Source organism: Carcharodon carcharias, chromosome 3 (assembly GCF_017639515.1).
Source record: "Carcharodon carcharias isolate sCarCar2 chromosome 3, sCarCar2.pri, whole genome shotgun sequence".
In the NCBI taxonomy this organism is placed as follows: Eukaryota; Metazoa; Chordata; class Chondrichthyes; order Lamniformes; family Lamnidae; genus Carcharodon; species Carcharodon carcharias.
In genome coordinates this window covers 27,360,886-27,375,995 of record NC_054469.1, presented here as the reverse complement: position 1 = coordinate 27,375,995, position 15,110 = coordinate 27,360,886, and the positions used below count along the sequence as shown (strand labels likewise).

At 40.8% G+C, this 15,110-nt stretch overlaps 1 protein-coding gene across 10 annotated transcripts in view; it reads left to right on the top strand.

Moving 5' to 3' along the window:
- kmt2ca (lysine (K)-specific methyltransferase 2Ca) overlaps positions 1-15,110 on the top strand; it is a 471,931-nt gene that overhangs the window by 245,703 nt on the left and 211,118 nt on the right. For all 10 annotated transcript variants that reach the window (XR_005942627.1, XR_005942628.1, XM_041184363.1 and 7 more), the window contains exons 8-10: positions 5,677-5,839; positions 7,171-7,342; positions 10,968-11,082. Coding sequence is in view for 8 of the 10 variants with exons in the window: in XM_041184363.1 (XP_041040297.1) it covers positions 5,677-5,839; positions 7,171-7,342; positions 10,968-11,082 (450 nt within the window). In the remaining 2 variants the exon portion in view is untranslated. The remainder of the gene's footprint in view (positions 1-5,676; positions 5,840-7,170; positions 7,343-10,967; positions 11,083-15,110) is intronic.

Sequence of the window (15,110 nt, the reverse complement as noted above, 5' to 3'; positions counted from 1 at the left end):
TCACATTGAGGATACCCTCCATCGTGTTGTGTGGCACTGCATTCGTGCTAAATGGGATAGATTTCCAATAGATCTAGCCACTCAAGGCTAGGCATCCATGAGGCGCTGTGGGCCATCAGCAGAATTGTAGTCGAACACAATCTGTAACCTCATGGCCCGGCATATCCCCCACTCTACCGTTACCAGCAAGCCAGGGGATCAACCCTGGTTCATTGATGAGTGTAGGAGGGCATGCCAGGAGCAGCACAAGGCATACCTAAAAATGAGCTGTCAACCTGGTGAAGCTATAACACGGGACTACTTGCATGCCAAACAGCATAAGCAGCAAGTGATAAACGGGGCTAAGTGATCCCACATCAACGGATCAGATCTAAACTCTGCAGTCCTGCCATATCCAGTCGTGAATGGTGGTGGACAAATAAACAACTCACTGGAGGAGGAGGCTCCACAAATATCCCCATCCTCAATAATGGAGGAGCCCAACGCAGTGCAAAAGATAGGCTGAAGAATTTGCTACAATCTTCAACCAATTCGATTCACTCCATGTGATATCAAGAAACAACTGAAGGTACTGGATACTGCAAAGGCTATGGGCCCTGACAATATTCCAGCAATAGTACTGAAGACTCGTGTTCCAGACCTTGCTGCGCACCCTAGACAAGCTGTTCCAGTACATCTGTTACAATGGCATCTACCCAGCTATGTGGAAAATTGCCCAGGTCTGTCCTGTACAAAAAAAATGCAGGACAAATCGAACCCCAGCCAGTTACCGCCCCATCAGTTCACTCTCGATCATCAGTAAAGTAATGGAAGGGGTCATCAACAATGCTATCAAGTGACATTTGCTTAGCAATAACCAGGCACTGACGCCCAGTTTGGGCTCCAACCTCATTACAGCCTTGGTTCAAACATGGACAAAAGAGCTGAACTCGTGAGGTGAGAGTGACTGCCCTTGACATCAAGACAGCATTTGACCAAGTATGGCATCAAGGAGCCCCTGCAAAACTGGAGTCAATGGGAATCAGGGAGAAAACTCTCTGCTGGTTGGAGTCATACCTAGCATAAAGGAAGTTGGTTGTGGTTGTTGGATGTCGGTCACCTCAGCTCCAGGACATCACCGCAGGAGTTCCTCAGGGTAGTGTCCTTGGCCCAACCATCTTCAGCTGCTTCATCAAGGACCTTGTTTCCATCAGAAGGTCAGAAGTGGGGATGTTCGCTGATGATTGCACAATGTTCCGCATTCTTGACTCCTCAGATTCTGAAGCAGTCTATGTCCAAATTCAGCAAGACCTGGACAATATCCAGGCTTGGGCTGACAAGTGGCAAGTAACACTCGCACCACTTAAGTGCCAGGCAATGACCATCTCCAACAAGGGAGAATCTAACCATCGCCCCTTGATGTTCAATTGTATTACTTTCACTGAATACCCCACTATCAATATCCTGGGGGTTACCATTGACCAGAAACTGAACTGGAGTAGCCATATAAATACTGTGGTTACAAGAGCAGGTCAGAGGCTAGGCATAGCGTGATGCGTAACCCACCTCCTGACTCCCTAAAGCCTGTCCACCATCTACAAGGCACAAGCCAGGAATGTGACAGAATTATCCCCACTTGCCTGGATAAATGCAGCTCCTACAACACTCAAGAAACTTGACACCGTCCAGGACAAAGCAGCCTGCTTGATTGGCACCACATCCACAAACATTCACTCCCTCCACCACCGACGCACAGTAGCAGCAGTGTGTACCATCTACAAGATGCACTGCAGGAATTCACCAAGGCTCCTTCGACAATACCTTCCAAATCCATGATCACTATCATTTAGAAGGACAAGGGCAGCAGATAGATGGGAGCACCACCACCTAGAACTTCCCCTCCAAGTCACTCACCATCCTGACTTGGAAATACATTGCCGTTCCTTCACTGTCACTGGTTCAAAATCCTGGAACTCCCTCCCTAACAGCACAGTGGGTGTACCAACACCGCATGGACTGCAGCGGTTCAAGAAGGCAGCTCACCACCACCTTCTCAACGGCAACTAGAGATGGGCAATAAATGCTGGCCCAGCCAGTGAAACCCACATGCCATGAATGAATAAAAAAAAACTTGTCTGATCATACTATGATTTTCTAAATGCATTGTTAAGATTTCCTTAATAGATTCCAACACTTTCCTGTCAACTGTGAAGGGCAGGATGTTTAGGGGAGATGTGAGGAAAATCTTTTTTACCCAGAGGGTGGTGACGGTCTGGAATGCACTGCCTGGGAGGGTGGTGGAGGCGGGTTGCCTCACATCCTTTAAAAAGTACCTGGATGAGCACTTGGCATGTCATAACTTTCAAGGCTATGGGCCAAGTGCTGGTAAGTGGGATTAGGTAGGTAGGTCAAGGTGTTTCTCACGTGTCAGTGCAGACTTGATGGGCCAAAGGGCCTCTTCTGCACTGTGATTCTGTGGTTCCATGTTTTCTCTCCTCCTTTCTTGAATAGCAGTGTCACATTTGCTAACTCCAATCTGCTAGCACCATTCCAGAAGCTAGGGCGTTTTGGAAAATCATAACCATCGCATCCACTGTTGCTGCAGCTGTCTCTCTTAGAACCCTAGGATGTAAACTATCGGGTCTTAGGGATTTGTTGGATTTTAATCCCTTAAATTTCTCTCATACTTTTTTTCTGCTGGCAGTAATTATTTTAATTTCCTCATTCTTTTTAGCCCTTAGGTTATCCTCTGTTTCTGACATGTAAGTTGTGTCTTCTACTGTTGGTTGTTCAAAGCCTGTACAGTTTCCTCATTCCCATGATAATTTCTCATGTCTCTGCTTTTAAGGGACCAACATTTACTTTAGCTATTCCCTTTTTATGTATGCTTGTATGAGTTCTTGCAGTCTATTTTTATATTCCTAGCAAGTTTAATCTCATTCTATTTTTTCCTTTTTATCAACTTTTTGGTGGCCATTTGCTGCTATCCAAGACACTCCTAATCCTCAGACTTACTACTGTTCTTTACAGCATCATAACACTCTTCTTTAAATCTAATGCTCACCTTAACTTGTTTAGTAATCCACAGATGGATCTTTCTTGCTCAGTTTTTGTTTTACAATGGGATGTATTTTTGGTTGAACCTTTTGAACTGTTTCAAATTAAAATGTACATGATATGATTTAATAAACACGGGGCGGGTGGGGGGTGGGGTTATCCCCTGTGCATCTTAATGTCAGCCTCCCTGAGCTCTCCTCACATATAGTGCACACCCATTAGTTTACTCCTCTTAATACTTCCACATCCTTTGTTCTGCTTTAGTCCAAGAACATTGATTTAAATTCTCAGTCTTGCCAGTGATGATGATGCTAAATTGCACATCTATTTTGACCTGGAGGAGTAAAGAAAAGAATGTCAGATAAGGTGGTAAGATAATGCAGGAGAGGGAAGAGTGAGGCATAAGGAAATAATAATCAAGTATAAGACTACAGCATTGAGAGTGAATGAGGCAAGAAGTAGTGTGGGATGTGAATGGTGAGAATAGAATATGAAGGAAAAAGGGAAAGATTTATACAAATTGGGAGCAGAATTTATAAACAGATGGTGCTGTGCCAGAAAGAGCACCCAAATTTACAGAATATTTCACGCAAATACTTTGTATGGCATCGTGCAACACTGGCTGACTTAAGATAACTACTGTTGCCATATGTGAACCACTATATAAAACTGATTTTGGCAGGATGGGGTCAGCAAGAAAGATTGGTTATTGAGAAATGACATTGCTGGACACAATGCATAATGCCAATTCCATATATTTTCAAAACAAGTAACCTGTTTGTTAAACTATTGTACATTGAGCAGTTTTTTTTTATGGTCCTCGTTGAACATCACATGAGTTTATCCGGCAGACTCCATTAACTTTTTCTAATTACGGAGGCTCAGAACATTCCATTCAATCACTTATCATTCATTACATTACTACTACACACTCGCCCATACTCTGTTTTCCCCTCTTTTCCAGTTGCCTAGAATTGGTGTCCCCAGTTGCAATCAGCTTGAATAAAATTGAATCTAACACTGTGTGGCTTGTTCCTTTTTTTTTGTAGCTTTTCTCATTGACGTAGATGGTCAGTAGAAGCTAGTCCCACCATGCAGCTAATATATAAAAAAAACCTAGTTGGAAATTGTTTGAAATGTTCTTGCATTGGAAAAACACCACAGTTCCTAGCCTTGCAGAGCCATGTTTCAGATTCTCTGAATCACAGTGTTGTCATTATCCCTGTAACCAATGACAATTGTTCGCTAACATCAGCCAATTTTGTACTAATATCTAAAGTTTTGCCCTGATTTACTGAAATCTTCACTTCGTTAAGCTAAATTAATCATCTTTCATTTGGAACTTTATAAAATGCCATTTGAAAAGCTAAGTAATGTTGTAACATTTTACCACAGTCAATTTGGTTGTGTTTTTCCTCAGAAACATCAAGGAATTGGTCAGATAGGATTAGTGTTGACAGCTGTTTAATAGGTACAGATAATTAAATGATCTTGCCAGTTCTCCTTCGTGGCTTCTTTGAACTCAATGCTGCGGCTAACACCTTACGTTCCTTTGACACTGGCTTTTTTCCTTTTTTCTCCCATTCACTCTGTCTTCAGAGACTGCTCTTCTATCCGTCATACCTCTGTCCTCTAAAACTACCTCCCAAGTCCCTTCACCTTAAGTATCACCTTCCCTGCCTTTAAAAGCCTACTCGGGACTTTTCTGCTGCCTTATAATTTACCTTCCTTTTCCCCCCTGCTCAGTGTCAATTATATTCCACAATCAAGGAAAATAAGTGATATGGAAAGTAAATGTGGAAAATCAATCTAAATAGATGTAAGAGTGGAAGAAGGGGACACAGTTTTAAAAGTACATTTACGAATATTAGTGATACTTAATTTATGTTTGTGAACGAAGGAGTGATTACACCACTTGATTTCACTTGTTTATACTGAGAGATTGTGTGTAATTAGTTACAGAATCAATTTTTTTTTGTAAAAGTGATGTCAAATTGTCTTTGTTAAAGTCATAATGACACTTGCGTTTATTTTTCCAATTGATTTGAGTAAAGGTTTCACATAAAACATATGTTCTTAGTTTTACTTTAAGGGTCTGGCTCAGGAACTGCCAGAAATCCAGATAATTTACTTCACCTATATCTGCATTTATTCTTAAAAAAATTTAAATCACTTACATAAGGAATTAATTATACAGACCCTGAAATCTTCGCTGTCTCTATGATTCCTGTGTCATGAGATTATCAACAAGTTTATTGGAAGTGGTTATCACAGTTAAAGGCAAAAACAAACTGCTTGCATTTGTTGTCAGATATCACTTTTGTGCATGGTTTGTTTGTTAGTACTCAATTTTTTATTGAGCACTTGAACTGAACATCGATTGTTGGCGTTTAAAAATATCAGATTTTCAAACATATCTGTAGAGATGATCCATTTTGTTGAAATATTTTTCATTGGTGATTCTGCAGCTGTCATTGCTTAGGAAATGCCAATCTTGAAGCAAAATTGTTGTGGCTGTGCGTGGACACGTACCATTCGTACGCTGAATGACTATCCTGTAATTATTGCAAGTTATAAGTTCCAGTATTTAAATGGACTTTTTTATTTAAAAATCCTCACCTGATGTTTATTTTATTTCAGCATTGTGCATACTGTAAGCACCTTGGAGCCACCATCAAATGCTCAGAAGTGAAATGCAATCAGCTGTACCACTATCCATGTGCAGCTGGAGCTGGTACATTTCAGGATATCAAGACACTCACTCTCCTCTGTCCAGAACACATCGACCAGGCTCCGGAACGATGTGAGTGCAACGCATTCCAATACCTGCTCCACATAGATACTGTCCAAATTCTGGTTTATGTTCCAGAACCGTTGAAACATGTGCAACTTTTAAGATCTAAATCCAACCTAACTCTTATATATGTAATGAAAGCTCGCTGCAGGTTTCGACAAGATGGATTGGTTGTTTTTAGAAACAAATCTAGAATTGCTTTTAATGAATTATATTGTAAACTTGGAGGAATTGGGAGAGTTGGTGGGGTGGATGGGGGTTGTGGGTGTTGGGTCACAATTTCCTTCTCTAGGCCTTTTGAAATTGGACAATTTTGTATGCCAGTACTTGGCCACAGCTGACTACACTTAATTTACTATTTATCTGGAGTGCAATTGTGTTGACACTTTTCAGTCTGATGTGAATTGCAGTGCAACTTTGAAGAACCTTGGTCTAATGGCCAAATCTGGACTTCGACTTTTGCTCCACCATAGTGCCTTTTTGTTACCTAATTAATTGGCTACTTTATTTTTCCCCTTTATTCCCCTACCTTCTCCCAGACAGCCAATTAATTTCTTCTCTGGATTTTTTTTGTAGCTACCATTGATCCTGTTCTTTGTTCAACACATTGGAAGCCACAGGCTAAGTAGTCTTAGTTGGACTATATATTTCATGTTAAACTTACCCTTTTCTCCAAAGATGGTGACATGCTATATTAATATTCTACAAATGTTGACAGCCCTTTGGAGCCTCACAAGTGTAACCATACTTCATGTGTGCATCTAGATAATAAAAGCAGTGTCTTATTAACCACTAGTGACATCCCAGCAGGGACCCATCATATCCTCACCCAACCAAAACATCCAGTCTACTCGTTCCAAGATGCAAAGGGAACAGGAATGGAAATCCAGTCTGATTTTTGTTTCCTCCTTCCAAAATCCCCAAGACTGAAGTCAATCGTAACACCTCAGTGCACACCACATCAGTTAATTAAGAACAGGCCAAATATTAAATCCAGGATCTCCCTTTTCTGTATGACTCTTTGTAAGTGCAGAACCACCAGGAGACTGGTACTAGATTTTTCTTGGTTGATGTTCACTACTGCATAATACGTTGCCTGAAGCTGACCTGTGAACCAACAAAAATTGTCCAGCTGAAGTTGAGAGATAGGCCATTTGTTACTTTCTGTTTTCATGTGTTGAGAAATGAGAAGTTGTCAAATGTTGAGTTCTGTAGTTGGCTAATTTATTAAAAAACCTTCAGACACAAGGACTTGAATGCATCCTTATTCTTTATTTGAGCGCAACAGGTAATCACTCAAATTGCACTCAAATATTTTTTGATAATATTTTATTCTTCAGCTAAAGAAGAAGCAAATTGTGCTGTTTGTGACAGCCCTGGAGAACTTTTAGACCAACTTTTCTGCACTAGTTGTGGACAGCATTACCATGGAGCATGCCTAGACATAGTTGTGACCCCTTTGAAACGGGCTGGTTGGCAGTGCCCAGAATGCAAAATCTGCCAGACCTGCAGGTAAATTCCATGTTAAATGCTTCCTTTTTTAACGTGAGTGCAAGTATTTAAGGTTTAAGATAGCAAAGCTTTTTTTATACCAAGATTTGTGTAAATGGATCACATCATAAATGATGTAATTGCGTGAATTGAGATAAAAAGTGGGGCAAGGGAAGCAGTTCATTCTAAGTTGTAAATAAAATGTAAATATGGTAAAATGTAAAAAAAAATCCTTATGTAAAGTTGAAGAAAAATTATTTTACTAAGGCCCTTGTTTTATAATATTTTAGTTAAAGGATTGTTTCTTTTAACTCTGTACAAAGACAAATATGTAGCTTAATATTAATGTTCGTCCTCCTGTATTCATTCAGCAATTTCCAAGCTTCGATATTCATAGAAACACAAATTCCATACTGTAGGGAATTGTGCCAATAGCCGTCAAAAGGTTTTATTAGGAATATATGTTTTTTTTTTTGTTATCTGTAGTTGCAGAGTTTCTCATCTGTCACTTCTGCATTATGCCGCCAATAAGTACTGACCTGCAGAAATTATGGATGCAGGGCTGTTTGCCCTCATTTACCTTGGTCATAATTTGAAACATTGCTCAAAATAAAAACATAAGCGCAGAATTTTGTTTTTACTGACGGAACATTCATAGAGTTTTGGTGAAAACCACAACTTTGTAGGTTTCTAAACTTCAAATTGCCTTTTAGAATTGTCCATTAGTACTAAATCTCAAAGTATGTTAAAAATGGCATGAATCTAAGGATGATACCTTTTTGCAATTAAGAATGCATCTTGCATTTTCAGGGAAAAATTTATATTTCTCAGATATAAAGACTTGTACCATATTTGTCATAAATCAGTTATTCATTGCCTTATTTCATTTTGTACTATGGAACATGTTGATACTTCACCTGTTTCATTTGAAGCGTGTGTTCTGGTCATCACACTTAAGGAATAATGTGAGGGTCCTTTGGGAGAGTGCAGAGGAGATTTACCACAATGGTTCCAAGGATGAGGAATTTTAGCTAAAAGATTAGGTTGGAGAGGCTTGGGTTATTTTCCATGGGGAACGGACACGGAGGGCAGCTTTGATGGAGGTGTATATGATTATGACAAGGTTAGATAAGATGAACAAAGAAAAACTGTTTTCGTTAGCTGACACTGCAAGGACCAGGGGAAAGCTCTGGAGCACTTGGTGGCTCTTTGATGCCTCTGCTTGAGTGGGCAGATAAGCTAGGAGCCTGACCCCAATTGCATCAATGTGGCTGTGCTTGAACTGTCTCAGTTGCAAAGAAATGGTCACTTTATGCGTGGCCACTTAACTGGCCCACCCTCCTCCCCACCCCAAATGCTTGTGCGCTATATTCAATGTTAGGGCTGCCCTTAACCCCAGTGCCCCTGAAGCTTGAAGTCCAGCAGGCGACCCTGGCGAGCGCTGCACAACGTTACTGTGTACTCACCTCCAAGCATTCCTGAGAGTGCAGGCCGCCAAGTGCATGCCTTTATGTGCTGTTGGGAAACACATTGGCCTGCTTTCCCGCCGACGTGGATGTACAACCTGGGGGTGGGGGGGTCAGTTCTGGAGGGCTGGCCTGATAATTAGATGCAGATGTATTATAATGAGGTTCCCGACGTATGATGTGGGAAAGCTGAGTGGACGATCGCTAACTTGGTTTCCTGCTGTCATAAAACCGATCATGCCATATTGTCTGCTAACGCCACCAATTATGCCCAACTCTAGAGGGCACAGAAAATTCCACCTCTTGTTCGAAAAGTTTTTGATCCTTGTTTATCTTTTAGTCTGTCAGCTGAACCGCTGCTGTTGTCAATGGTAGTGCTCTGAAATAACTATTCAACACAAGATTTGTTTATTGCTGAAAAAAAGAGACATGTCTAAGCTTTTCGTCTTGCGCTCATCAGGACACTCGGAAGAATACCAATATAAGGGGGAAAACTCTATGTGAAGAGGGTGCTGATTGGTTGGCAAGTGGTGTTGCGGTAGACTATGGTAGAGTATCCCCTGGCAGATTTCTCAACTAGTATATCAAAGAAAGTGAGTTAATTTGGCTGCTCTATTTCATAGGTGAATTTGAGCACAGGATGGAGCCCATTAAGACATGTAAAAAAATAGTTACATGCAGCTGCAATTTTAATTATAGCCAACATGTCATCCACATATTGGAAATATGCAAGGGGTAGGAGGTTAGGTGTCATTTCACTGAAGACACATTTCTCATGGAACCCAACAAAGATGTTTGCTCGAGCTGGGCCTAGAAGGGTACCTATGGTAGCACCGTCTATTTGGGCATACAAGGTGTCATTAAAAACTGAACTCAACTGCACAAGTTGCTGAGTTCATAAGTTCAATGAATCCTAATTCACACAATGGTGGCATGTCTAGATCACCATGATTAGTGCTACAGCATAAATATCTATGGCTTTCTTAAGTGGAACACTGTTGAATAAGCTAGCAATGTCAAATGAGCACATGGACACAGCATTGCTATTGATCTGCAAGTCCTGTATGGCCTTTGCAAATTTGCTCACCTTGCAAGTTTGATGATGAAATAAGGCACACCAAAGGCATCCTGTGGGATAATGGCTACGCTGATCAGATCATCTTGCGCTGTATATCACGCAAACTCAGAAACGGGCCTAAGGCTGTCACTTTCGGCCCTGAAAAGTGCCCAGTCTATCTCAGATTACCATGGAAGGGCAAGGTATCTCAAAAAGTTGAGCAACAGGTGAAGCTAACTGTTTCGCACTGCTACTATGCGGTCGCCCACAAGTGGAATTCGCCATTAACAGGATGCTGCCGTCAACGCAAAAAAGATGTTTTGCCTATCACACAAATGGCTTACATGGTATATGAATTTCAGTGCCAGTGTGACACCAGGTATGTAGGCCATACAAACCATAGGCTGGTGGATCATATCAAACAGCATGTCCCAGCCATTGTTCGCAATCGGTAGGATACAGACCATACCGAACCAGCCCTTGCTTGCAAAACTCAAAACACTGTCCAACGTTAGATGTGATTTTGAGATTGGGCAATATTTGTTAAACCCTCAATGTGCTAAAAATTACGCTGACAACCTATTTAAGATATCAGTCATGGCTCGCAATGTGGCTCATTTATGTGTATTGGATGCTACATATATTAATACACAGGGCCCTGTTCTTTGCAGACTAAAAGAACATGTGCATACATGGCGCCTGTTTCAGCTAAACAAAATAAGTGACAGCCATTCGCTGACTCATTCGTCAGGGCAATTCCTTGACCAATCAGGGTCAAGCCGCCTGGTTTAAATTTCAGACAGGGCTTGACTGTTAACTGTCAGTCACCATCAGTGGTGCATTCTCCATGGCAATGCCACTTGCCAACCAATCAGCACTCTCCTCACATACTGTATAAATTGTTTTCCCCCCTATATTGGTATTCTTGTGATTGCCCTGATGAGTGCAAGACCAAAAGCTCAGACATGTCTCTTTTCTCAGTAATACTCAAGATTTGTTTTGTCTGCTTTATCACCCATGAGGGTTCGAAGACTCGGGTTCTTTGCAAGTTTTGGAATCGTACAGCTTGTTTGATTTTTCAAGGAAACTATCTTTAAGTTTATCTTTTTTTTAATCCTTTCAGGCATCCAGGCGATGACAGCAAAATGTTGGTTTGTGACATCTGTGACAAAGGCTATCACACATTTTGCCTCCAACCAGCAATGGAGTCAATACCTACAAATGGCTGGAGGTGTAAAGTGAGTGATGATTTTAATCTGTTAATATCACATTTGGACTGTAAACATTGCATCTGACCCAAGAAAAATTGATAAATGCTTGTGAGGTTTCTGAAAGCAATCAAAATAATCTTTATATATTTAGATTATAATATGTCAAAGAACCTTCTCTCCATCACACCTGCCTGCGGCCCCTTCCAGCCACGACCTGAATGCTATTTTTAATTTTGGAGCCAAAGCTATGCACCTTGGCTATCTGTCCCACTGATCTATCTGCACCTATTGGGGGATTTTTAATACCCCACGCCTTGCACAAAGCAAGCAGTTAAGATGGAGCCAGAGACATGCCCACTGCCTTCTACCCATTTTAACTACATCCCTGCACAAGCAAGGAGAGCGGCTTGTAGCTAGCAAGGCCCTTATTTGAATATAGAGATTGAGTTCCAGCGACTCATCGGAGCTCAACTACAATATCAATCTGAGGCCCAAGCTGGCAGAAATGGTTTTTCCTAGCCAAGCCAGAGCTGCCAGGAAGTAGATCTAGGATCAAAGAGGCCAAAAAAGGTAAGCTACTGAAACAAAATCATGAATTATTTTTATTTACTCGTAGACCAAGAGGAGCAGGAGCGCTTCTTTGGGTCTCCCATGCCCCGGACTTGCTTCTGTCAATAGTGGACCCTGTTGAACTCCTGCACTCTATAAAGACTTAACAGTGCAGAAGCTCATTCTCCACCCTACTTCTCACCAACTGGGCCCAATTGTTAAAATCGTCTGGGCTTCCCTGGTTCTGCTCCAGGACAGGTCAGCTTCTCATTACATAGCATTCCCACCTGGCACTTAAACTCAGCCGCACAATCCCATACGTTTTATGATGTTTGTTTTAGCTGTTTGACTTTCAAGCCCCAAAGAGATTCTTCACTCTTGAGGTCTGAATCAATAGAAAATCAACTGACTGAATAGATTTTTTAAGATTCTTCACCAAAGTACTTGGCAAAGTTTAATTAAGGGAGAGAGAGCTATTGAAAAATATCTGGAAATTTGGTACAATGCTCAATATTCTGGCCACTTTTCTCACCTCAGAATGCCCAGCTAAAACCAAAATCTATAAGATGTAATTGCTCTTCAAAATTAGGAAATAATATTTTAACTTGCCCATAAAATTGCCCACCACCTGGTGGAAAATAATTATTCAATTGAGCTATACCTGGGAGGTGACTGGCCAGTGCCTGGGACTCAGGTTTCTCAATCCAAACCTTGAGCTTCTTGTTTTTGCCTCATGTTTGCCTTTGGTGCATTTTCATGCTGACCAAACCTGCTCGTCGCTCCTTGGGGGTCTGTTGTAAACTAAAATGTTGTTTCTCAGCACTAAATGTGCTTGTTCAGTATTTGCCACAGCTCAAGCAGCTGGGAATGATTGTTAGGCAGGACTGAGAGTCAGCTGATGATTCTAGACCCACCTTCCTTGAGCACTATATTCCTTCAAATTCTGTTGACTATTTGTTTTTTTTTCCTTCCAGCAACTTTACAGTGTTGCAGTCAAGACTAGTCACACTATTAATCACAATAACAACTTACATAGTGCCTTTCACAAAGTGTCCCAAGGTGATTATGGGGGAGGGAGGTGGACATCCAAAGCAGGAAGTTGGAGAGAAGTTGGGCAAGTAACTGAGGGCATGGTCAAAGAGGTCCGTTTTGAGACTAGTAAAAGATGGAGAAGCAAAGAAGTTTAGGGAGAAAATTCTGGAGATTTTGGTACCATGTAAGAATCAGAGGGTACAAGCTGGGATTTGGAGCCAGAGGTTTGTGAAGGTAAAGAAGACCATTGACATATTACAAGTACAAATTTCATGCATTAGAAGATGGAGTCAATGAAAGTTGGCAAGCATAGTGATATTGGTAGGCATGGCAGAATATGGGTTGACAGGAATCTTGCATAAATTGCAGGTAGATCTAGGGAGTTCAACCAGAGGAATGCTAGAGAAACAAAATCTTGTCTGCTACTTGAGTTTATTTGTTTGACATCAGAGCTGTGGAAAACCTGCCTCCTGTAATCAGTCTTTTTCTTTCACCATCCAAGCTTCAGGTGTTAAAAAACCCAAACTTGATGTTAGCCCTTTCCAATTTGTCTCGTTCTTTTTTTATTTAACCTTGGTGATGCCTACACTTCTGTTTATGTTATTGTGATTTATATACTACAAATTATGCAAAGTAATGAATTTCTTCAACAATGCTCTTGCACACTTAGGGCACGCAAATGGTATCCACTTGATTGCATCTAATAGTGATCTAGCTAGGTTTGGCAATACAACATGGGCATTGTTGGTTTGCAGCTACACCTCCAGTTCTGTGTGATTAGTGCAATTTATTAAGAGTGCCAGCGTGCAAATGTTACAAGTTTGTTTCTTTCTAACAAAAACTAAAAACAGTTCCAACTTTCAAAAATACTTTTCATCATTGTAAGAGTTGCACAAATGACTGAATATTTAAAAATGAACATAACAGTGTAGAAATGCAGAATTTGCTTAGCTCATGAAATAAATGAACTTGTATCCTATAGTTTTGATTTTGGGTGTCAAACTCTTCAGAAGTGCTTATGATTTTTAACTGTAGGTGTACATTTAGTCTGAAACTGGCCTTCCTTTCGTGTCTCCTGCTCATGTCTCTGTCAGTGTTATTTTTTCCTCCAATTTTCAGGTACAGTGCTTCAGTAATAGTTTTTGGCATATGCTGTAAACACAGGAGCACCTGTCAATCACTGCAGCATCACCCCAGGGAGCCTTGTCCCCAGAAGCAATGTGAGTTTGTGCCTGCAGTTCCCCATATAGCCCTCTGAAATATGCCTCCTGTCAGCACAATAGATCTGAAGCATGCTGTACAAGTAAAACTTTAACTAGTTAATCATTTGACTTTGGTGCAAGTCTACATCACAGAATTGCTTGTAATTTGATAATTTGGCACTAAATGGCAGTCTGGCTCAGGGAGTGTCTAAGCATGACTGAACTGGAAAGTAGAAATTTCTTCTGTTGGGTGGGTTTAGGGGAGGGCGATGCTGTTATGAGGTTGGATGCAATGGAACCGGAGCTTTACTCTGACTCGAATCTGTGAGCTTTTGATGCTGACATTGGATTTCAAAGTTTGTATAAGTTTCTGGTCACTTTCTAGCATCAATTTGCAAGTTCAATATTAACCTCTCCCCCTCCTCCTAAGCAAAAAACAAACAAATTGCATTTAATTTCTCATTTTGTATGTCAAAGCTTCAAACGCTATGTACTGCCACTCAGCGAATGCTGTACATTGCTACTTAGCATAGGGAATTCTGATCTCAGTGTTCAGTAGATAAATACAACTTGTCACCAGGCTGGAATGAGATTTTTAAAATGGTCTTAGTTCTCAGATACAAACCTAAAGGATTGAATGTGATGGACAGACTGAACAGTGATTGCTCATTCTTCATTTTCGTTATTGTCCAGACTTCATATTACAGCCTCTTGACTCTCTTCCGCTAAAGGGCCCCAAGTCACATGCCAACTCCTGATAGAACCTTTCCTAACAATATCCCTGACTGTTTCTCATACTGGCCTCAGTATAGTCCACTGCAAAGTACTGACTTCCCTGTCTTTGCATCCACCAGTTATTTTACCAATGTTTTCACAAATATAATCAGTCCCAAGAACTTTTCAATGTTCACAAGATAGCCAATTTGCAAATTGTTATGTGGAAGTCAATGGCACTGGTTAACAAGCTGCCATAGTTTGATTCCTATGCAATTCATCAAAAAGTTCATCGTCCAACAAAATTCTTTGGAAATACATGGAAGTCGGATAATTCCTGAGGTTGCATCAGTCACCTTAAGCAATAGCAGAAAATTTTGGAAGTAAAATAACCAATTAGCCAGGACCTGTAAAGTAAGAGAACTTTTTTTTCTGTTTACAGATACTGACTGCTTTGTGTACTTCCATAATTTACTGTTTTTGTTTTAGGTTTCCAGTTTTCTTGTTTTTATTTCATTATTTGTAAACCGCCTTGTCAGATTGAATCATTAATTAGCT